This window comes from Onychostoma macrolepis, chromosome 04 (assembly GCF_012432095.1).
Source record: "Onychostoma macrolepis isolate SWU-2019 chromosome 04, ASM1243209v1, whole genome shotgun sequence".
Classification (NCBI taxonomy): domain Eukaryota; kingdom Metazoa; phylum Chordata; class Actinopteri; order Cypriniformes; family Cyprinidae; genus Onychostoma; species Onychostoma macrolepis.
The window spans coordinates 20,315,317-20,341,626 of record NC_081158.1 but is presented as its reverse complement, the minus strand read 5'-3'; the positions used below and the strand labels follow the sequence as shown (position 1 = coordinate 20,341,626).

At 37.0% G+C, this 26,310-nt stretch overlaps 1 protein-coding gene across 2 annotated transcripts; it reads right to left on the bottom strand.

The window, feature by feature from the left end:
• kdm7aa (lysine (K)-specific demethylase 7Aa) lies at window positions 1-24,673 on the bottom strand. 2 transcript variants are annotated; one of them, XM_058773118.1, is made up of 18 exons: window positions 24,525-24,673; window positions 14,730-14,815; window positions 14,529-14,646; window positions 14,194-14,354; window positions 11,952-12,093; window positions 11,602-11,788; window positions 11,284-11,446; window positions 7,998-8,085; window positions 7,764-7,870; window positions 7,543-7,634; window positions 7,360-7,446; window positions 6,137-6,370; window positions 5,771-5,895; window positions 4,507-4,685; window positions 4,286-4,377; window positions 4,070-4,188; window positions 3,646-3,959; window positions 1-2,259 (listed from the first exon to the last, which is right to left on the bottom strand). In XM_058773118.1, exons 1-18 carry the CDS (start codon window positions 24,620-24,622, stop codon window positions 2,171-2,173), a joined length of 2,481 nt encoding a protein of 826 aa, XP_058629101.1. In that variant the 5' UTR covers window positions 24,623-24,673; the 3' UTR covers window positions 1-2,170. The 2 variants fall into 2 exon arrangements, with proteins under 2 accessions (XP_058629101.1, XP_058629102.1); XM_058773119.1 differs by having other exon boundaries at window positions 24,484-24,540.
• Between the last annotated feature and the right edge of the window lie 1,637 nt (window positions 24,674-26,310).

Genomic DNA, 26,310 nt, shown 5'->3' with positions numbered 1-26,310 from the left:
AAATTTTGAAGAGGAGGAACAGAACACAGCATTTTGAAAACACAGTGACATTAAGTCTATACCACAATCGAAAATGGAAATGAATACTAGAGATTAATAAATACTGTACAATTAATGCATCAAAGCAAAGAAAACCTGTCTGAAAACCAGCTCCATTGATCAAATATGAAGGAGAAATCTGAAAGGGTGCTCGTCTATATCAAGGTTAGTGAGCGGGAACAGAGGAACTTTTTTTTTTTTTTCATAAAACACATGCGCAAGAGCAAAACTCGAAACTGTAACAAAGCCTGAGTTTTAGCAGTTATCCAACTCAAGTCATCCAAAATAGTGCATTTGCTTTTTAAACCAACAGAACTCTTACACAACAGTCGAGAATAGCTGATCATAATCTGTTGGTGCTGCTCTATGCACAAAGTCCAACAAACTCGAGATTATTTTTTCTAATATACTTCACAGCGGGACACAATTTTGTTCTGAATCTGGGATTTACGTCCAGCAGACAAAGTAAAATAATTGGGAATATATACATTTGTTGGCAAACGAGTATAAAACGAGATTGTATGACAGTGCTGGTGATGAATTCAAAGATGTCACCTGTTCGATGTTCCCTGAGAAAACGTTTCATAGCCTCTCTAAGAAATTCACACACAAGCACCACTTTGTTGTTCCCACTGAAATTCTTTTGTCCCGTTTCAACAGGTCATAAAGACAACATAAAGCAACATTATTCAAACAAACTTACTAAACATTTTAGAGGTAAATTGAACAAGAAAAGTCATTCAAATTTCTTTTGAGTAGCTTTAAATGTGTTAACTACAAAATCCATAAAGCTGAACCTAAACAAAAGCTCATTCCTCTTGAATTGGCAACATTCAAAATTATACTCCTATTTACAAAACTATTCAATGCAAAGGAAACTCAATACAATATAAATCCTTATATCTTTGAAATTAATAAATAAGTTATCCAGTCAAAAAAAAAAAAAAAACATTTCAAAATAGAACAAATTATGCAGAATGAGCGAAAGATCATTGTCAATCACGTGACAAGCATATTTAGTCCTTGCAAACTACATCACAAACAATATTTCAGAGGCGGCGTTCCAGGATGCAGTACCTCTCTGTGGCCACTGGGTTTTTAACAAAGGCAAAGTAACGCGTGGCAACGCATTTTCCTCAATTTTTTTCCCCCCCAGTGTAAATGCAATATTTCACTAGCTTTTGGACAATATATAGTAAAAAAAAATGTAATTAAATAAACCAAAAAGGTTGACAAGAACGGCTAAACTTGTTCTTTCTTTTTAAATTAAACGTTTTGTTTTTACAAAACAAGGTACAACTCTCGAATTTATTTTCCTCAGCAGAACTCGAACTCTGTATATAAAAAATACTCCAGAATATTCCTTTAAATCGCCTATTCAAGTCCACCGGAGAATAAATGTAGCATAAACAGTCAAATCATGTTATATCTTCGCCACTTTTTGATTTGTTTTGATGGTTGAATAATACTTTCCACTATGAGAGGACTTCATGCGCATCCTAAAAGTGCGGCCCACTAAATCATCAATACATCACTCACTGCTGTACAATTATTGCTTAAAGGGGCAGAAGGGACTGGAGAAGGATTCATAAATGTTCAGCACCATTTCAAAAGCTCATACATCAGCCTGAGACAATCAAAGGAGAGAGAAATAGGCAGATTGATAATGACTTGAGGGGAATCCGAAGACCAATATTGGGCTGTAGAGGGCTAGGAAGACATCCTTAGCCTGCGAGCGCCTGGACACTCATGCTACAGATGCAGTAAGAGGTAGGGTGGGGGAGAGGAGAGGCCTCAGCCCGTGATACACACTTGCGGCTCGTTTTCCTGGCTGTAGGAACACACGCTGCTCTCTGGACCTCCGACTATCCGTTTCTGTGCTTCCTCTTGAAACTCTTGGCTGCTAATGTTGAAATGCTGTCCAAAGTAAAGCAGTTTCCCTGTGCCGATGGATAATGTGTTGTATTTCGTGTGATTGGTGAAAAAAACAAAAACAAAGTGAGCCATTAAACATACCCTGTCACCTAAACATGCACAGTGAGTAAGAGAACTGTGTGTGATAATAGTCCCAGCGTATAAAGAAAAGCAGCTGTGTCGATTTATTACACGTCTCATTCTTTCCTCCGTCATGCTACAGGAATAAGCCTTTATGGCGGCTCATTTTCAATATCTTCCCAAGCCTCTGTTTAGCTGTCGCCTGTCCTTTCTTAGGACGCTTTCCTGCAATAAAACCACAAAAACATGATATAAGCAAAAGCACAGTCAATACAAGCCATTTAGCGTTGTCTCTGAAAAACTGTTGCGAACATTACTGTTTAGGCCATCGCACACTGAGTCCGAAATTTTCGCACCTTGAAAAATAAATACGACTTCATGCTGTGTCAATCACATTTACACACTGCCTCCGAAACTTTCGTCCGTCATAAAAAAAATTGGCATCGGGTTTGATTTTCTGCCTTTTTCGCATCCTTTAGCAAGCATTTTGAGAGGTGTTTTGACAATTCAGAATCCACCGTACAATGGCGATTGTCAAGTTCATCCATTTTGTCTCGCAGCACAAAGCATCGTAAAGATCCTTGCACACTGAATTCACAGAAATTGGTGATCGTCTTTTTAATGTGGCTCTAGTATCGCTAGCAAAGCATGAAAATGAGCCACGGACACCCTGAATAAACGTTGAATCGCTCTGGATAATCCCACAGCTCCTTAATAAGGAGGTGGAACTCTCCTCCCTATGTCTCAGGATTTGATGTATCCGATATTTCCTTTATTTTTCTCTTTTTAAGAAGTGAGAGGATGACAAAATCATCATCACTGCTTGAAGACCCCATTTAGTACGGTTTTGCAATTTTTTTCCGCAACGGATTAATTGATACGCATCGGACTCAGTGTGCAAGGTTTCTGTGCGCGACGAATTTTTAGGATAACGAATACGAAAAAACGCATACGAAAATTTCGCACTCAAAGTGAAATGACCTTTACTGCACAAATATACATTTTTGGAATGATTTTGTGAACTCCCAAAAATGTTTTATCGGTAAACGTCACATAAGTAGGTTAATGATAAAATAAAAATATTAAAACGTTTAAAATGTGCAATATACTTAAATGGATTCTTTGTTTCAAATCATTTTTAAAAGACTTTTATACCATGTTAAAGATAAGTTAACAAATGTAATGACTCTAAAAATGTCATGTCATGTAACCAAGTAAAAACAAACATTTCCTTTGCATTGTGAATAAATGATTTCTAAGTGACTTTTTATAATCTCCCTTCACATATTTTAAGGCAAAAACAAATATCATTTTCAATATTTAAAAAAAAAAAAAAATTTAGTTTTTAAAAGACAAAAATATTCATACATAAGTGATTTTTATTCATACATAAAAATCGTTATAAACAAATTAATTCGTTAATATAATTACATTTTTAGGGAGTCACAACACATAACATTTCAAAATTGCCGCCTCATGAAAAGGTCAAATTTTTGACTGATACACTGTTATGAGGGTCACCAGAGGTCCTTTATATGATTTGGCAAATAAAGATGTTGGTTTTACTAGAAATAACACCACAAATATTATTATTGTTTCTACGATGCTCACCTTTAGTGGCCTGGTTGCTGATGGGTGTGGGGTTGGGGGCGTGTCTTTTGGAGGGGTGGAGGGGAGGAGAAAGTGAGCTCTCTCTATACGAATCTTCCTCTCCGAGACTCCCATCCTCTCCCTCCGGGCTGCGGGGTGCTGAGCAGGGTTCACTGCTGTCCCATGCGTCACTGCTGCTGCTGCTGTTACCCTGACTAGACCACCAGTGCTGCTGTAAAATATCGCCCCCTGCTGACGCCCGCTGACACAGCAGCCCCGCCATGGACAGCATGCCCTGAATGGCATCATCTGTGCTCGGTGAGGTAGGACGTTCTCTGTGGGAAACAAGTTTTCAATTTTAGCACAAAAAAGAGAAAAAGGACTTAAAATTAGCTTTTAAACTGTGCCAAGTTTCCAAGGTGTGTAAAATGAAGGGCAGCCGTACCGTTTTAGCGCTTGCTTATGGTGGCCGTGCTGCCGGCTGCTAAGATGCTCCACAAAACTCCCTGAGTCTCTCTTGCTTCCTCCATCCTCTTCCTCAGAACTCTCTGACTCTGAGTTTTTCTGTTTAAAGGAAGCATGATACAGAGGATTAAGACGGATTTGACCAAGTGAAAATAAGTGGTTAGCTCCTGGGGAGCTTCTTGGACATCGTCAGTACCTCAGCAGAATCTTCTGCTTCTGACTCGGAGTCACTGTCTGAAGACGCTACATGTGGCGACTCGGTCCTGAGTTCCGTCTGCACAGTTAGACCTGAGAGATGAGAGTCAAACAAATTTCCTTTTACATTCTAATATATCACTGTTAACAGAAGAAAAGGATGCTTTTGCCTGGCTTCAGTATTATGTAAGCATTCTGGCGAGCAAAAGCAAAGTTGCTCACCGTGATTGACTGGTTTCTTGATAGTGCAGTGTACTCTTAATTCATCCTCTTGCTTTTCTTTTTTCACTTGTTCTTGTTGGCACATCGACATGCTTTCCAATTTGATCCCGTGTTGATGGTACTGCAACATTTCCACTTCACTGACTTTGGCTGCCACATTACTGATAGGTAACCTCTCCCTGTGAGGAAGGAGGACACACTTCTGCATGAGATGTTTAGAATATAAGCCTTCAAAATATAACATTTTATTCATTTAATTAATATATTACAATAAACAAATGAAAAATAAAATTACATAAAATATCATAAACCATACCATTTTTAAAGAAAAAAAAATCAATTTAAACAAACAGTAAAAACAGTAATATTGTGAAATATTACAATTTAAAATAACTGTTTTTGATTTTAATATATATTTGAAAATGTAATTTATTCCTGTGATGCAAAGCTGAATATTCAGCAGCACTATTCCAGTCTTCAGTGTCACATGATCCTTCAGAAATCATTCTAATATGCTCATTTACTGCTCAAGAAACATTTATTTCAGTTGTGCTGCTTAATATTTTTATGGAAATCAAGCAAAAAAATTTTCTTTGTTACAAAAAAAAAAAAAGTATATATATATATATAATTTATTTCCGGTCATCAATGTAAAGATTTTGCTGAGATTTGTGATGTTATTGTATCCTTGAATAAAAATTTTAATTGAATATATAAATTAGTGCTGTCAAAAGATTTATTCAAAATAAATGTTTTTGTTTTGTTCACATGCATGTATACATTTAAGAAAAATTGGTTGTTTATATATGTAGAATAATTAATGTTATGTTTATATATGAAACATTTATATACAAAATCAATTATATGAACAAATATATACTATCTTGGCGTGTGTGTATATATATATATATATATATATATATATATATACACACACACACACATAAATATACACAGTACAAACACATTATGTAAACAACAACTTTTGTTTTGGATGTGATTAATCATTTGATAGCACTAATATAAATATAGTAAATAAATAAAATATATAGATAAGCTAGTATAAAGAAACTAGTATTAATCAAACTATATCGCATCAAGAATTAAATTTTAGTAGTCAATATACCAATACCAGTGAAATTATACGATTATTGCTACTAAATTCCACAATATATTTAAAAAGTTCCATAATATAGATGTCTACATGTTAAAAGAAAACAATGGCATGTAACAATTCAATGATTTCTCAATAAAGGACCCTCACCGCATAATTTTGCCATTACATAGCACCAGGCGCAGGGCGTTGTCATTACTACCCTCAACAGCAACTGCAGACACTGAAGACACTTTCTTGAACTTGCCATTCACTTTGGAGCTGAAGGCTGGGTCCTGTTACAAGAGAAGAGAGGTGTTTTTACTAGAAATGAGTAATAATTGCATGCTGCTAAAGCAGTGAACATATTTTCACTTTGATATTGGATGTCCTCTACAACCATTTGATAGCCTTGCATTACAGTCATATGATAAGGAATGATAAAGGCTAATGACGCTACGGAGAACAGACAAGAAATTTGAGCTTATAGCTACAGTGCATTACAGTGGGGAAAAAAAATAAAAATAACGCACTCACCACCTCAAGAGGCCCGACCTCCAGTCTCTTTAATACCTCCAGCGTGTGAAGCTCCAGGACATCTAAGTTAGAGGGCAGTTTGCGGCTGTGATGATGATGATGGTGGTGGTGTCGATGATGATGGTCTTGTAGCCGCCGAGCGGCCCGCTGTGCCTGATATTCCTTCTCCAGTGATGAGCGTGTTAAAGAGCACTCAGCACTTCCCTGAGATTTTCCAGCTTTATTCGACTCATCCTGTTTAAGAAAACACAGCAAATTAAGCTTCTAGGAGCTGCTTTAGCAGCCATGTAGAATCAGCCATTACATTAATTAGCAAACATTTAAGTAAGGAAAAAAGAAACCTTTTAAGAATCAAGATGAAGTATTTGACATTTAATTTAATTCTAATATAATTGGCATACAGAGAAAAAACCCATTAAGAATTCATTTAATGTATTTTAAAAATTATAATATATTTACTTTATAATAAAACTAAATTTGCATACATTTTTACAAAAACATTAAAAGGGATTTTAAATCACCCAAAAATGAAAATTCTGTCATTAATTACTCACCCTCATCTCGTTCCAAACCCGTAAGACATTCGTTCATTTTCAGAACACAAATTAAGATATTTTTGATGAAACTTTGTGCGCAAACAAAACAAAAATAATGACTTTATTCAACAATTTCTTCTCTTCTGTATCAGTCTTTGACGCACATTCACCAGAGTACCACGACGAAAAAGCAATTATTGAATAAAGTCATTTTTGTTTTCTTTGCGCACAAAAGTATTCTGGTAGCTTCATAACATTACAACTGAACCACTGACGTCACAAGGACTATTTTAACAATGTCCTTACTATTTTTCTGAGCCTTGAAGTCTATGCAGGGTCAGAAAGCTCTCGGATTTCTTCAAAAATATCTTAATTTGTTCTGAAGATGAACGAAGGTCTTGGGTGTTTGAAAAGACATGAGGGTGAGTAATTATTGACAGTTTTCATTTTCGGGTGAACTATCCCTTTAAGAATGACCAATTTAATATCTTTAAAATGTAATAGAATTCTAATAAAATTAATATGAATTGTTTTTAAATTTAAGGCTGTGGCGAAAATTGGCAAATTAATTGTTCCCATAAAACTGCAAAGTGAACATTGAAATAAAAACAGCATATCTCTAAAGACCTATGAATTACTGTCTCATCACCCATTCAAAACAACTCAACCTCTTCAGGCTTGTCTTACCTCCAGGTAGCGGATCTCCTTGGTCAGAGCTTTAATGAGACGGCTTGGTCTGATATGGTCTGGAACCTCACTGTTGGGTTGGGTCAACTGCAGAGGAAACACACAGAGAAAATGACCATGTACAACAGCCACAGGAGTTGTACCATAAAAATAATGACATGGTAAAAGCGGACATTCTCTCACCTCCCTCCTCAGCCATGTCTTCAGTGATGAGATTAAAGCTTTCACTCCGTCCACTAGATAACCCTGAGGTTGACATCTATCCTCCCGCAGCTCTGAAACACAAACATGTTTCACTCTGAATCTTCATTTGATCACGATGCTTCGTCTACAACTACATTTATGTAAGGAATAACTGACAACGGACCGTTGAATTATCGAAAATCTGCATGAGTCTCACTCACCTTTAAGGGTCTCCAGAAGGTTTTTGGCCACATACCAGCATATGGCCTCAAAGTATGGGAACTTAAAGAGATCTGGAGTCTTCAGTCTGCGTTCCATCTCATAACACCTAAAATGTGAATGGAGAGGTAGTGCAGGAATAAGTTTAGAAACCTGAAATTAACTACAGTGACAGCAACAATCTAGAGAAGATTAATCAAAAGAATATAGATTGAGGAATTAATTCAGGGTTTTACCTGAGCTGCATGCCTATGTTTAAGTTATGCAAGAAGTTCCCACCGAAGGCCATGGAGTCCTGAGAAGTGAGCACTGCATGGATCCAACCTGTAGAGGGCAACAGAGATCAACATTCAGTTCAACATTTGTTATGCAGACCTGGTTCATTTTCACTAGCTTGATCAAAAACAATAATGAATCATCATTTAAATATAATTGTATCATTTAAAATAATTGCATTTTTAGTGATGTCTCTATATGTGAGTCAGATATATTATTTTGATTAAACTCTAGTGAGTTACACTACGTGAAAACACCCATTTCATTAATTAGGACATATTTTATTTTAAAATCAAAGGATAAAACATTAAGAATGTATATTCATTATATTTAACATTTTAAATTTAATTTACATAATTTAAGGGTAATTTAATTAAGGAAGTAAAAATATTCAACTAAAATATTAAAACTTAATACAAAATATTCAAATCTTGTTTAATTTTTTTTAAATAGATTTTAAACAATTTAATCTAATTTTAAATGTAATATTTTAATTGAACAAAATTGTAACTAAATCTAACAATTTGAATTTTATCCAGACTGGGTTAAATATTTTCAGCTTTTTTTTTTTACAAAAAAAATAAATTTAATACAAATATCACTTTCATATAAAACAACTAACTGATGCTTCAGAGACTATCACAAGTTACTCACACAAATTTAATTGCAAAATAAACAACTGAAATCCGTTACAGTTACTGAGTAATAAAATTGTGTAATTGTTACTTATGAGAATGTTAATGATTAAAGGAGGTTATATCTTAATTTGTAATCTGTAAAAAGTTAGAATGTTGAATAATATTAGTTTGTTCCTTTGCCTGTTTTTGATGAGCACGATGCACCCCGCCATTTAAAGGGCTTTTAGTAAAGCGATGCCATTCTGATGCTTTTCACTGGTTCTCTTGAATGAATTTGCAGCACACCATGTCTACCAATTACATCAATCCACATTGCTGCTGAAAGCTTTAGACTGCAACCTGTGTAAAAGCTGATTAACTAGGAATTTAGAAAAGTAATCAAATGCAATCAGTTACATTAATAAACTAATTGAAATAGTTACACTACAATCTGTAATATTTCCAAAGCAACCTTTCCAACACTGTTCAGCCTTGACATTCATCGATGTCAGCAAAATACAGTGTGTACACACAATTCACAACAGTAACCAGCAGTGTGTATACAAAGACATACAAATACACATCAGCGAAAGCCAAATATAGAGTCATCTCTCACCGCCACTGACCGAAATATCACTTTTATCTCTCCGTCTAGCTGCATGTGTATTGGCCACCGTGTGCAGACATGTTGCTAAACAAGAGGGGGATTTCTGCTTTGTCATATGTGACGTTCTTCTTGAGGGAAACCCACATGCTCACTTTCACAGAGACACAGACCACAAACACACATGCTGTGATAATGAATCCCTCCCCCGAGAAGAGCTGCGTCTACTACCTCTGCAGTGGTTAAAGACCATTTTAGCACTAAACGCATGCTGAATTAACACAGCGCTTCTGACGGGTGATTAAAATAACACCCAGATACTTTTCATTCTACATTCTTTCCATTTGGTGAGATGCACGTGAATTACATCACAGCTCCTTCAGAGTGTTTTTATTCTGTTTACCACGTTGCTCAGTGAAGAACGTTGCCCAACACTCCCACTATAACAAGGGTCATCGGTGTTGGACGCTGATCCACATTTTCCTGGCAGGAGCTCTGGGAAACCGCCTGATATTATTTTCGCCTTGCTGTACCGTGTACGTGTGTTTCTACGAAAGCGCACATCCTATTTTGTGTCGTGGGGTCAATCAAGGGTACAAAAGGTGTGCTGTTGTTTGGGTCAATGACAAATAAGAGCGTCCACAATAATGAAAAAAATAAATTAAAAAAATTCTACTTTTCTTGGCAATGTACTCCTTGTATTCCTGTTGCTTTCGAGAAATATTTACAGAATTTATTGACACTAAAAATGTCATGTGGTGTAACCATCGAATAAAAAGTAATACCAGTTTTTTCCTCCTTACGATTTGAATATGCGAGTATACAAATGTTAATCATGCGTGTCAAAAATGTTTATAAATGTGTTTTAACGTTTCATGACATTACAAATATCATGAATTATTAGTTCATAAATATCATTACTTTTTGGGGGAGTCACACCACATGACATTTTCCAAACTGAACTGACCTTTTCTTGCCCCATTTTTTTTTTTTTGATATTTTAAGACTTATTGACCTTGACGCATAGTTATGAGGGACTCTATGATATAATCTCTTATTTCTGCATGTTGGTTGCACCACATGATTTATGGAAATATTAAGATAATGGCAACCAACTAAGGTTTTCTTAAAAGTGCCCCTATTATGGAATTTTGAAAATGACCTTTCATGCAGTGTGTAACAGTTCTACGTGAATGAAAACCTCCTGCAAAGTTTTAAATCTGAAAGTGCACCATGTATAAAGTTATTGTCTCTCAAAAAAAAGAGTCGACTCTGAATCATTGAAACGAGTTGTTTTTTAAAATGAATCCCAAGGCGTTTCATGTCGAAGTCAACATGAAACATTAGCATATTGCCCGCCCACTTGTTGGTCTTTTCACTTTGGTCTGAATGAAAATGCAAATTCATTCTTTGCCACTAGGTGCCACTTTTGGAGCAGTAAAAATAGTGGTTTCCCTGGTAACGCTGTACACAAAGCAGCACTGCGCTCACAAAGGCTGCTTTATCAAGCATTACAGGCATGATGAACTGAACATGAGACCAATCGGACCAATCACCGCAGATTAGCGTCACGCAAAGGAGGGGTTTGGAAAAATGAATCGTTGAGCGAATCGTTTAAGAGTCGCTGAGCAAATAAGGTAAAAATAAATGCATACAAGACAATGAAAGTGTTTTTTGACCTTGCATATGCATGTCAACCCGTTGTTGGGGACTCCCAAAACCAAAATATGAACCTTTCATTACTCATAACAGGGGCACTTTAAGGAATTTCATTATTTTAATGATGATTGTTTCTTTGATATCAAGACACCCTTGTAGCACCCTGGCATATTTGACATGAAAAAAAACTAAATTAATATTTATATATTAATTATATTTTATATTATATTTTAATTTGGATATATTTTCATTTATAATTTAAATTAATTTTAATTGATTTTATTTGGGCACCAAATGAAAAGTGGGGATAATCTTTTAATGAACACTAAAAATAATACAGAAGTTTGGCCAATTCTGTGTTCTCACCAGTGGGGAGGAAGATGGTAGTTCCCTGCTTCACCACACATCTGTAACACTTGTCGACTTTATCCCCGAAGAATACTTCGCTCTGATTAGGTGATGAGCTCCAGGACTCATATAGTGCAAGGTTAGCTTTAGTCGGCTTGATCAAGTAGAAAATCTTCTCTCCCTGCAAAAAAATAAAAGTAGCCTTATCAGTGCTTATCACTTACATAACAGTAACACCACATGACTGTAACTCTACAAATTGCCATTTAGATGGCTATAAACAAAAGTACACTTCATAAAACAGATTCACGTCATCAGACAGGCCTCAGTTCTTACCCAGAGAACATGATACCACACTGAAGTTCCTCCAAAATCAATGTGGAAGTCTGTGTAACTGTTTTTCATTCCCATGAGGCAATACTTCTGCACAAATGGTTTGGGGAAGAAGGAGTCATCAGGCCAGTAGTTCTCCACCCAGGACATCTTCCGCGCAATTTCAGGAACCTCCACCAAATCGGCCATCCTAAAACAGATCAGAAGACAAAAAAAAAAAAAAATCAAACTTCAAACAAGCATTTATATGTGTTGAATGTATAATGAAACAACACCTATTTGAATGCTAGTTAAGTGTTATCACTTTGCAATTTTAACCAGTAAAATAAGTTATGTTGATTTTCCACTCATACTTTGTATCAGAGAACTCCAGGCTGATGAGATTCAACACTTTTGGTCGTTCAGGCTGGTAGTAATATTTCACAAACTCTCCCAGCTTGAGCTTGCTGTCTGCCTGTCTTGCGACATCAATCACATCAATGACTTTATTTGCACCTGGAAAAAGAAAGTTGGGTGTGTGTTTAAAGGACAGAGTTTCTCACATATAAATTCTCTTATGTCGGTTTCACAAACACAAAGTCTGTAACAAGGCTTTTGAGAGACACAGCTGCAGGGCGACTAATCACGAATGGCAGCTGAGGACCGGAAACAGCACTGGACAGCTGGCGGTGAAGTGACTACAATCCCTCAACACACACACACACACACACAGCTGGCCAGCATCTGATGACAGGGAACAGCTGGACGGACAGTCCCACAAATACATAACTGAGAAAGGCTGAAGGCCAAATTTGGGAACTGGACAAAACTGCAAAACTCTGCACTGCTTTTGAACCCAGGCTGATATTTTGATGGTCATCATTCATTTCCAGTGATATTAAGTTAAAATTCTGTAGACAACAATTAAATGTAAGGCATTTAAAGTCCACCCCAAAATGATTCATCATTTATTTATCTATCATTATTTTATTATTATAAGTGAACAGATCAGCGTTTATAGTATTTTATTAAAGTATTAAATACTATTACCACACTATTATTTATTATTTATATATATATATATATAAAAAATAAATAATAGTGTGGTAATAGCATTTCTAATTTTCATTGAAGTTATGTTTTTCATCCAATATTTTAGTTTGTTTAAACTTTATTACATTTCAATTACAGAAAATTTGCTCAAAAAAAATGACAAAAAGTTGCATAAATCTAACATTAAATAGAGTGCACTAGTTGTATGGTCTGAGTTTAAGTCTTCCATAACATTTCTTGAGAAACAGACTGAAATTTAAGACAGTTCCAGTCCCCATTAACTTTCATTATATGGAAAAGAGCAGCTTGAACACTCTGCCAAACCTCTTATTTTATGTTCCACAGAAAAAATTCCAGATTTGGAATATGATGGTGACAGAAATTTTAGGTAATGATACCTAGGACTTCGGTTTAAATTGTTCTAATAAGTAATGTAGCATACAATTAGTTAAAGTCTGATAGTCTGACCACACACACAACAATATGCTTCTCTAAATGTGGCCATATATGGAAGAATGAGTTTCTCTTATAATGCATGTTTATCTTTTCTAAGAAAAGAAAAGCAGGTGTAGGGAGAAAATGGAAGAAACGACAGACAGAGAAGGTTAGTGGCCTTTTGTCTGTGCCCAACTGGCTGGGTAACATGATCTGTTGAGTGGCCCGCTCCCCCCTCTCTTTCTGTCTCTCTCTCGCTCACACACACACACACACCTCTTCCCCTCGACACCTGTTACTATTAAAACACTTCCAGCTTAAAGATCAGCGGCGTGCGAAAGAGGGAGCCATGTAACATAAGCGTTGAGATAAAACAGCCCTATTGGGAACCTGAGCTTAGACTGACTGTGCTGTACAACAGCTTTGTAACTGGAGATGAAATGTTTTAGGCCTAATGTAGAGAAGAGAGAAGATAACCTCCACAGCTGTACAGGAGTTGGGTCAAAACCCATTCACTACCGGCACGGACGGATAAACACAATCACAATGCCACTCGGTAATCTAATGCTTTCCAGTCCAATGTGTTTAAAGTTGTCCAAAGAAAAAAAAAAAAAGACTTGTTAGCTTAAAGATTACATTAAACTCAAACAGAGGTTTGATAAAAAGGTGCACTTGGGTGCCCGCCTCAGAATTTTTACCATGCCTTTATTTATTTTTCTATTTTCTAAATGCCTTTTTATGGATAGATTTTGTTTCACGCTTCACTCAGGCTATGAAAATTCATAGATTTAAATCATGATGAAAAAAACAAAACAACACAGTGAATATAATATAATATAATAAGCATTTTATTATATATTTATTTCTTAAATTAACATCTTTGACAAATAGGCCTAGAAAGCTTAATAGAACATTAAAAGAACAGCATTTATTTGAAATATATATGTGTGCATATAAATACATGTGTGTATACATGCATGTATCTACTGCACAAATTTCATGTGGGTCTGGTTATGAGTCCAAATGTATTATTGATCTAATTGCGTCTCTTTTGCTCTAGTGCCCCACTTGCCAGGCACTCTCCCGAGCTGTTATCTGATAGACAGTAAATGCAGTGTACACACGTACCCACGTAATGCTCCACATCGCTGACAGAGAACAAGGGAGGGGGCAGTTTAAGCCCCAGTCCATCCAGGTCATGGACCACTATGGGGTAATGGAAGCCCTCCCTCTCCAGGTAGCGCTGGGTCACCTGGCTCCCCTGCATTGGCACCAGAATCTCATGGCCACTTTGAAACATTCAAGACACACAGAATTCAATTGTAAGTCTTATCAGGTAGGTGCAAATTCCAAAGCCATAACTAGATGAAACTAACGACTGTGATTATATCCTAAAAACACATTAGTAGTCAAAGTAGGAAAGTTCAAGGTCTAATCAAGTTTTTATCCAGAGGTGCTTGTACCTGGCAAAGCTCCTGGCCTGGAGTTGCTGTACAAACACAGCAGTTCCTGCCTGAACGGGGCGTGTGCCATCATTTGGCTCAGTGTAATCATGCCTGTGCCAGTTGTTGCGCTTTTTCACTGCGAAAAAGGAAACATTCATAAGACTGATCCTGGAACAAAACAAAAGCAACTGAGAAACACATGCAGATGCACACACTTACTCATGGAGGGTCCATGGATGGGCTCACAGTTGGGACAGTGATAAACATCGATATCAGCAGCATGGTGCTCCACTACCTGAACACAACTGAAAAAGAAAAAAACCCCCCCGCAGATTAAGTACCCTTCTTCTGCCACAACCATATGAATGTTGCAGTACCCACTAGCAAAGAACACAAACTAGTCTAATTTTTAAAAATGTAAATTTGAGGTTAGCCAACATCCTTTTAGCTATTAGCCATGCAAGTAACGTCACAATTTACTTTTCTTTGGATGAGAACTCACCACTAAACATCACTTCATACACTAATACAACAATAAAACAAAAATATCTATAGTGTCAAGTTAGGGGTGGGCGATATGACCAAAACCTTATATCACAATACGAGTAATTTTATTTATTTTTGCTTTAGATATGGTCTTTACGATATCAAAATATTTGATACCATAGAAATTTCATAATTCTTGTCACCAGTGTCATCATTAATCACAAAAAACTAATGCTAACCTAAATTTTAAAAAAAGAAAACTAATTACAAGCAATAGGACAAAAAAAACAAACAAAACAGTAGAATAAATAAATTCTACATACATTGTTTAAAGTAATAAAATGTATGAAAACACAATTTCATTGTGTAAATTAAATAGCCTATATATCTATTCTTATTAAAGTTACAAAAGTTTTGTTGTTTGCTTAACATGAAATGACAGACAGCAGAAATGTTAAACTGCTGTCACTTTAAGAACTGCCTGGATCCAATATACTGTTATACACGTGTTTTCTTTCTCAGCTGTTTGCTTTCACTTAAGACCTAAAACACTTTGTTTACAAAGATACCTGCAAAGACGGGCATTTTGACACATACAAGTGTGTGCATTTAACCATCCAACGTCTATAAAGAGGCAAAATATCTCTGTTAAATACTTTGTACTAGTACTCTGTGAGTCTAGTCTTGACATGCATGCGCACTAGAGCTGCACGATTAATCGTTAAAAGATCACGATCTCGATTCAAACACCCACGCAATCCCATTTTAAAATGACAACGATTCGCCCGTGTCTATTAAACCTTTGAAAAAAAAAATCATACAACGTTCAAATCTGCGTTCGCGCTGCCACTGACAGAGAGAGCAGACATTTAACGTTTGGGTAAGAAACAGCTTCACAAACAGTCTTTTCAACTGCACAGTATTATTTCTGTCTTATAGTCATTCATATCACAGAAATACTGGGATAAAAGTTTGAAGTTCAGATATAAACATTAGCGTTTACATGCACCCTCTTAATGCGATGAGATTTTGGCAATATTGCGATTTAAACTTTCTCTCATGTAAACGCAATACTTCGATTTAAATAATGCGATTAACTCGCTGCCACCAGTCTTGGTTCCTTACCCTCATCCAGAAACGGCGAGAAGAACGCGACGGCAGCGTAAGCAAATGAATTGCCATCACATTTCTATGGCGCCAAAGCATGGGATACAACCATACAAAAGTGTTTTGCATTAGACTTAAATTAAAACAGCTGCCAGTAACACACCTGCTCTTTCTGAGTCCATCATTTATGCTGTGCAGTGGGGTATGTGAGGCAGTAAAAAATAAGTACAACTCGCGAATAATAAGAATAAATGGAAATTGCATGTAAACGGGAGTGAAGAGCTTTGCTCTTGACATGTAAACATCATAATGCGATTAAGTCGCATTATTACATTATTCGTGCACATGTAAACGCGTTTAGTAATTCATTCAAATTAAACACTTTTAAATAGACTGCAGCAATAATATTTTGTCACACATTATTTAGTTTAGTTCAGAATCGTGATCTCAATTCGAGACAAAAAAAATTGTGATTCTCAATTTATCCAGAATCGTGCAGCTCTAATGCGCACATAGCGAAATGAGTTGCCTTTTGCTGCTGATTGCATTTAAACGGCTTAAAATCACTTGTTTTTAAACTGCGATGCATAAAAACATGCAAATGATACGTTTTTGTGACCTTGTAGCACAACAACGCCATGGCAGTGTTAATTTCGTCAACGAAGACGACGACGAAAAATATTCGTTAACGAACCTTTTTTCTGTGACTAAGACGAGACGTTGACGAGCTAAAATTAATATCGGATTATAAAACTATGACGAAATTTATGCCGCGTCTCCGTTAACGAGACGGGAATAAATTGTTATTTGAGGACTACGGACATTCAAAATACATCCTAATATCCTATAGGCTAAGTTAACTGTCTTGTCTTTCAAAATGTGCGTCCCTGTCATTGGATTACAATCAGATGAGGTGCGTTTGCATATCTAGTCTCAGTATGACAGCCGCGGACAGATAGGCTACCAAAACACGAACTAGCGATCTGAGACAATGGCCTCAGCACCTGAATGGTTAGGGATACGGTGACCAGATGTCCCGTTTTTCCCGGGAGTCACAATTCGTTGTCGATTAACTTGAAGTTAGTGAAGGCGGGATAGGCGGAATCGCGCTGATAGAAGCGATCTCTCTCGCGCACGCTCCACTTCTTCAGTTCTCATACAGCACGCGATCAAATACACACACAGCAGTCCACATGTCTATTGTTGTGTAAAGTATCTCACGTAAATACAGTCAGTTATGGCTTAAGTGAACGTAAACAGGTGGGTGAAAACTGAACGCGTGTCAGCATTACATGCATCCGTTTTAAATGGACAGCATTCCTATTAAATACCTATCTGTGTCATTAATGTTAACCAACAAAAGATGTTAAATAAATGTATACTACTGTATTTGAAAAATGAGTTTAATTTGTATCTCTACCAAAAAATGAATATTTACTAGTTTTTCCAAATTCAATCCTTGATTCAAATTTCTCATAAACTTAATTGATTTAAAGAGAGATTAATTAATGACTATTTTTGTTTGAAGACTACATATAAAATGGCTACCAAAATAAATGTTGGTAACCGCAGTTTGACTAAAAGTAATGATTAAAAGTTGACAAAAATGCAATGACTTTTCGTCGACTAAAACTATGAAAGACTCAAATGACTAAAATGTGACTAAGCATTTTCGTCTCATGATAAAGACTAAGACTAAATCAAAAATGCCTGCCAAAATTAACACTGCGCCACGGTCACGTGAGCGTGTAACAACGATAGAGACGATAGTCCAAAATCTCTATTGGTTGACAAATTACTACTGGTTAATCGTGTCTACCGGTATATCGCCCACCCCTAGTGTAACCAAACATATAATTCACAATAAAACAGTACAAGCAAAATGTTTTTATGAAGTAAATCTGAAGAAAGAACCACACATATCATCATCATATACAGTATAGGAGGACATAGTATAAACAAAATTCATGTATAACCAAAAACCACCATTATATACTATATAAAGTGGGTCACCCACGGCTGTTTGCAGACACTACTTGTGCCACATGACTAGTGAGGTTTTATTCTGAGTAAATGTCAATGATGTAGAAACAGCTGAATGTTGCATGGGACAATGGTGTCATCATCTGACCATTTCAGAAAACACTACAAAATTGTACATTGTTTACACAGTGTACGTCAAACATTGTGTGGCTGGGTGATGATACTATCAACAGGGCGCTGCGTCACGATTGTGGGATTTCCACCACCATCCATGTCACTCAAACCGCAGGCCAAATCACCTCGCCAAACCACAACCATAACGCTCAGCCACCCACACAAACACACATTCCAGAGGTTGGTTTCAGAGTCACGCTGCCAACCATGTGAAATCAGCTAGCTGAGTTTTGACAGTCCAGCAGCAAGAGATTTACTGATGCCAAGATGAGTCACACAACTGGGGCCACACAGGAAAACACAGAAGAGTGCTAACACTCACACAGACGCGTTTACTGACGCCTACTGTGATATTTGCTCTACATTTCCTGTCACTTACATATATCAGCGTCTTTCTAGTCAAGCAAGAACATTACAATATAAACGGGGGGGGGAGGCCAAAAATAACCGCAAGCAAGTTAATCAACAAAAGTTACAAAACATAAACTGAGCCTTTTAGTGGACCGCAACAACCCTTAAACTTAGCCCCTCATTCAAATTCTGCACTTGCGGTCTTGTGGCCTTCTCTTGTACATGTCTGTTAAGTCCACAAAACCATAGTGTGTCCCATTTATCAATTTCTGTCATTAATTAGCCTACTCAACCTCATGTTGTTCCAAACCCGTAAGACCTTCATTCATCTTCAGAACACAAATTAAGATATTTCTGGATGTTTTCTTTGCACACAATAAGTATTCTCGGAGCTTCATAAAAATAATGGTTGAACCACTGATATCACATTAACTATTTTAATTATGTTTTTACTACCTTTCTGTGCCTTGACCGTGGTAGTTCCCTTGCTGTCCATGCAGGGTCAGAAAGCTCTTGGATTTCATCAAAAATATCTTAACTTGTGTTCCGAAGATGAACGAAGGTCTTACAGGTTTAGAACGACACGAGGGTGAGTAATTAATGACAGAATTTACATTTTTGGGTGAACTATACCTTTAAGGTCCTCCTTGAATCTACAATTCGAAGATACAATGCTAAATTAATCGTTTCTACGATGCATCGCGATGCAGACGAGGACGATTCGGTATTAGTTCAGTAATAGACCATAACTGATTATAACATACTGATGCTTTTCTGACGTCATTAGTTGCGGTAGCATACAATGGCGGAGGGAGGTGAGACGCAAGTAATTAAAAATGCTCCAACTACTTTAAAAGCCGACATCTGGGCACATTTCAGCTTTTATGAACAACCTGGTAAGCACAACCTGGAGAAGACACACGCTGTGTGTAAATCATGTCACGCACAAATAAAATATGCAGGGGGTAATACCACTAACTTGAGAAACTACGTCAAGTTCAGTTCATATATCTGACTGTCTGTATTTATTGACAAGATTGTTTACACGTGAAGTAAAATTGAAAATTGAGGATGCAGTGCATCGTCAATGCATCATGATATTGAATTGAACCGAATCAATGACATGATAATCGTAATCGAACCGAACCATGAGACCAGTATAGGTTCATACCCCTACGATGCTATAGTCCACAGAACATCTGAAAGCAGTGAATGTTGAAGTTTTTTTTTTTCTTTTTTAATGTTCTATGTTTAGAAATACCTAAGCAACTGTTAGTGAGCATCCTGATGATTATGTAAATATGTGTTGTGTGCTTTCTTCTGAATAACAAAATAAAAACACAACAAAAATGACACTGGTGAGAAAACAGCTGTTAAGAAAGCGTTTGATAGGTGCAATGTGGAAACGCTGGAAACGAGTGACATTACGCCAGTTTGTTCTTTGATTTCGCTTGTGGTATTTGCTGGTAATGAAGAAGCTGTACATAGACCCATGTTCTGTGGATTGCGGGATATTGCTGCAATCATGTATCACAACAGCAGTTTAACTCTTCCAGTTCCCCAAATAAAGTCTTATTTGAGTTCTAATAATGCTGCAGTAAACGCTTTGGCTCTCCATTCCTTTCTCGCCATCAGAATAGAGTTAACATCAAGAGTGGATACTGTGCTATATGGGGCTGTTAAAATCAGCAGGGGACTTGAGCAGAAAGGTGATTCTCCTCAAAGAGAAGACAGCCTTTGAACACAGGCAGAGGATTGAATGTGCTGCCGTCTCAGCTTTGATCTCCTCATTATTGCAGGAAACAGCAAGAAAAACTAAGTACAAGCAGGAAGCAGAAAGCTGCTGTCGTTCCCAGACGAGGCCTAGCTGGTGCTAACGGTTCCTTGGCTTAATCTCCTTTATAATTAGGCCATCAACACTATTCAGCTTCTGTTTGCAAGAATTTTACAGTGTCATTTTATGTCTATATGGTCCATTATCGGTATCAGTTGTCCCATACTCAGACATTTTTCCTAATGCAACCCAAAAATTCTTCCACTGCATGTGGTTTTTAATAGAAAATGATGTCAAAAAAATCCTCTCAATGAATGATTTTACCATATTATTTGATACATGCAGGTGTCTGCAGACCATCATTAGAAAAGACCATCTGTCAGACATTATGACAGATGGCAACAGTTACCAAGGTTAACATTGTCAGTAAAGTTATGGAGAGATTAAGGTGTGGATCTGTACAACAATTGAAAGCCTGACGAATTCATCAGATGTTTGTCTATTATCCCTATGATTCACTTGGAATAAAATCTCAGTGTCCAAATGAGATGGCTTGAACCAGTGCCGTGACTCCAGCTCACGCTGCGATAAAGTCACCTGGGTATCACAGCCAGACATGCGATGACACACGAGCAGATGGGGGAGGAAAGGTTTAAGGATGAATGACTCTACACCCACTCTCCTCCTCCGCTTCCCTCCTACGTGAACCAGACAATGAGGGACAGAACAGAGCACTCAGATCCTGTCACCCAGTTGATGAATGAACTGAAGTTCTCAGCAGTTTGGACAACATAAAGACCACCACAATTCAATCAGCATAAGTGAAATATAAAAGCTGTACTTGTTCCATACAACCAAACAGACTCCTACTATGCACTATGAACACACAATCCCATAATGCTTCAAAGTCATATTAGAATAATAGCATTTATGAGTTCAGTCCACGTGAACGGCACAATGTCATAACCACATCTAAAAGCTCTTTGAGCACAGACTGTACACAAAAAAAAAAAAATCAGGTTATAAACGTTTTGGTATAAGCCAAAAATCACATTTTCATTGTGAATGTTGATTGTATAAAGTATTTGTATGTTTTGCCTAGTGTGACGAAGAACAGCTACACCTAGATCTTACTTCTCCATTAACCCCGTTTCGTTCACATTACGTCTGGCTCATTAAACAATCTTCATCTTATTACATTCATTTCGTCATGGAGTTTAGTCATCCTTCCCATAATGCACTTTTATATACCGAGTGCTCCATTTATCTCCCTGTCTTAGTTTCATAACACCATGTGAATCAGGTCAGTGTGCCACATGCCTGGAGTTGAGTCAGCCTTTCTGTCACCTGAGTAACTGATTAACTACCCACCAGAGAACCAAAGGCACAGAGAGCAAGAAAGTGTTAGTCAGGAACCCTCCGTTTAATTTTCTCTAGTGGCCAAAAACAAATAAGTTGTGGTCTAAAGCCCAAAGTACAGTGTGTACTCATAAAAACCGGAGTATGATTTGGACTTGAGTAGAACAACAGATTTTATACTCCATCGGATCTGTGGAGCGCCCACATTACTACCTTGGACAGTGCCAATAGTGAAAATCAAATAGGCTAGAAACTACCAACTAAATAGAGACGATTTAAGCGTTTTATTTAAATATAAATTGTCCGTAACACATAAACCTGACAGTTTCATTGGATTAACCTACAACAGAGCAGGCAGGGGTCAACAAACCAGGCCCTGGTAAGTCAACAATAATCTTCAGGGCGTCTCAGGTCTGGAAGAGACTCACACTAGGCTTTTGTTGAGACTCAGAAGCACATTTAGGATTTAATGAGACATAATGAGTCGAACACCAAAACATCCTCACAAACCCAGGGACCAGAAGAAGGAAAGTATTTTAACATTGCCTTTACTTGCCCTCTTTCTCTCGCAAGCTCATCAAGCTTGTCAAGAGTGCACACATTCAAGTTAGGCACTTTGTTGTGGTGGATACATTTTTAAGAATGAGCCACAAACAGCAAGATTAAGTTTAGGCCAGTGTCAAGTCATTCTATGTATAAAGCAGAAGGATTCCCAACTATGAGAGCCAAACAAGTCTGTATTTGGGAGAGTAAGGCTGGATGGGGTGAACGTGCACACATCTGCTGACCCCATGTGACCCTAAGCCTTTCTTGCTTAGGGATCCTCCCCCTATACATCCAATAGTTTTAGCCCAGTTCTTGCTAAAAGTTTTTGTAAGACCTGACTAATTCTTACACTACTGCCATTTTAAGTACGAGTTGGTTGGTCGACGCAAAAATTCTTTGCAAAACACCCCCCCCCCACTCCCCCTCCAAGTTATGTTTGTTCATAATAACATTAATAACTTTGTAGATTGGGTGAATTTTCATTTCAACTTCAAGATGGGTTTAGGTGGACCAATGGTGAAACACGAAGCCTAAATAAACCAATACATTCTTGATGTTTCCAATTGAAACTAAGGGCTAACTGGCCTCTTTGACGACACTCAGATCCCCAGAATGTGTTTACTTTCAGTCTGAAAAGGACAAAAGATGGTCTCAACCTGAGCTCTTTCCAGACTGCGTATTGACCTTGCAGCTCCATCAATCAGCAGATCTGTGGCCACCTAAACTCACCTGTAACCCTCAAAGAGCTAGGGGTCTTGTTAAACAAATCTCGACCTGCTATAACTCTCCAGATGAAATGTCTTCTAAAGAGAACTAAGCTTAACATCTCACAATGCCCTGAGGGTTAGATTAATAGTGTGTTTTAAAGTAATTGATTCACAGGTTCAGACATTCACCTCACGTGCATTCAGACAGACATCCTCATTCTGCCACACTTTCCGGTGTCCAAATTCTACCCGAGAAGTTTCACATCTCTGATTTGGGGAAAATTGTGTTTCGTCAATCTGGAGCGAGGTGACACAGAGCATGTGGTAACAGTTTTGTGCGTCACTGACGCTGCAGAATCGCACTTGTTCCCTTCACTTCTTCTTCTGGCCTGCAAAGGCGCCAGTCTTTGTCTCGCACTCTCACAGGGTTTGGGGAATCTGGCAGCTCCACAAAGTTACGCAAGACTTGATTCTCAACACCCGCACAACCGCTCACTGTGTACTGGCGGTTACTTTGCAAGACAGGAAGGGAAGCTCAGCCCTGGCTCATTTACAGAGAAGATTCTGTCCTGAAGCTTAAAGGCAGCTACTTTTGACAATATGCCAAAAAATGTTGGCGTGCCAAAATAGATATGGTTTTGTTTGTGTATCCACTTATCAGAAAATACCTGTTCTGCCAAGCACTAGAAATGCTCATATTGCATAACTTGTCTTGCCACATAAAACAATGTGACTCAAGAGAACATTATGACAGGATCAGATATGATCATCATAAATACATACACAGTATAATATGCATACCTGTCAAAACACAATTCTGTTATATATATATATATATATATATATATATATATATATATATATATATATATATATATATATATATATATATATATATATACACACACACACACACACATACATATATATATATATATATATATATAAATTTTATTGTAGTTAAATAAACTATACTACCATGATCAATATTTGTAAATAAACTCACTCAGCTGAGGCAAGTCTCAAAGCAAAGATTAAAACTTTGGGCTAATGACCATATAAATCATAAAATGCATAATTTTTGCGTTCAATCCAAGTTATATAAAGCGAGAAACATCCTTTTTGTCAAAGTTCAGCAAAGCACGTCAAGCTCAAGCAGACAAACGATTTAAATGTCTAACGTTAGTTTCATAACACACATACAGATGAGCCATGTGGCTTTTGGCAGCTCACTTCTAACGCAAAGCAGAAAAAAATCAATCCTGTGGGAAGGATTGTGGGAGACAGGTTGTCTTAAAAGTTCGCTATTCACATTTATCACAAAAACATTTGACACAAATCGATCAATAACGCTCAAATCACATTCAAGCCGAGCGTGATCTCGCACAGTCATATTTAAATACCCCATCGCGCGTCACCAGCACTTTCACATGACACCCCTGATTTACAGCCAAAATACCCCCTTGTCAAGGCGTCCTGTACATACCAACCGATCCACATCTGTTAAGGAGGACAAGATTTCCATACCTGCCGTGGAACCAGTCTTTACAAATGTCGCATTCGATCATAAACCGGTTAACATCATAGGGCTGCCGGCAAACACAGTAGAGCGGGGCAGCCGCCATCTTCCTAATGTCCCTAAACAACGCTGAGCACTGTAGGGGCGGGATTAACGTCAGCGGAAACTCCCGAAGGGAAATAGGGGCGTGGTTAACATAAACGGAAATTGCCGAAGGAAAATCCGACCAGCGCCTGCCACTACAGACATGGGCTCAATCGCGAACACTTGGAGGTTTCGATGAATGAAGATTGTAGGCGTACTACTTTTCACAATAAAATTCAATTCATACCCTGAACTGCTGTTAAAAACATTACTAGGGTTTTGAGTTTTTCATTTTTCTGATCCGAGAGCACCAGGTCACTGACCTACTAACATGATGATCGTGTCAAATGACACACAGAGGCGAGACAATAAGATTTTATTATTACTACGGAATCACAAATTTTGTCAGTTAACTCTTTGTACTCCGTATATATCAAAAGCAACACTACACGCTTTATTCATAAATAAATAGTCATAAAACAGAACAGAAGCTATCTACAACAATCCTCTGTATATTAATTCAGAATCCGCGTGCTGCACGTGTACTACGTGATCAGCGGCGTTCTGTGACATGCGCAGATAGTAGCTGGGGGAGGGGCTACACACACACACACACACACACACACACACACACACACAGGCTCATATCACTGGGCAAATATTATTTTTTTCCCCAAAGTGTTTTACTGCCATGCCTTTACAAACAAAACAGGAAAATATTACACATAGGCTAAATATGATTAGCACATTTATTAATAGTATTTTGCTTTCACGGCTGTACAAGCAAAACAGGAAAACATTACACATAAATATTAACACTTACATATTATTAGGCCTATTTGATTTAAAATAATGTAAAAAAATAAATAAAAATGAACATTATTATATTCAAATTAAATAAATATTAAACGGCAATATTAAACATAAATAATTACAAATATATTATGAACACATACATTGAATCACATTCTAAAATGTATATGTAGGCTATGCTTCCATAACACTGATAAAATACAAATAAACAACATTAAAACATTAAAATAAAAATCACATCACATGACAAAATGAACACAAATAGACCATAATACTGGAAGATCTATGCAAAGGGTGAAATAATACTTTGTCGTGATGTTTCCAAAGTCTTCATGAAGTAGCTGAGTAGTTTTAATGGTTAAAATAATAATTTGGCGCGGAGGGATCCATACTAACTTCACAATTTAATTTAATTAATTTGACATTTACAGGACAAAATATGGTAGACGTGTGCGCCACCTAGTGTTGGATGGATGAATGTGGCGATGTTATTAACTTATAATAATAGGCCTGCATTACTGATTTTATAGGTCACACTACAAGTACATTATAATGTCGTCAGAGTAACACTAACAAAACGATTATGAATGCATGAGGTATTGCATATATATATATATATATATACACACATACATACATACATACATACACATACACATGAGGTATTGGTCTAGTTCATTATTTAAAAATCAATTAATTAAGAAAGAAAAAGAATGATGGTTAAATGGCTATTATCGTATCTACTTACTGTGGTAATATTGTCAATTATTATTATCATTATTATTATTTAAATCCTAATGTTAGTAGCTGTAGAACTAGAAATAGCCTATAACTGTTTTTAGTCTCATTGAGTCTCAGTATGTTGATATTTAAGAATGTTTGGTTATGAATAAAAGT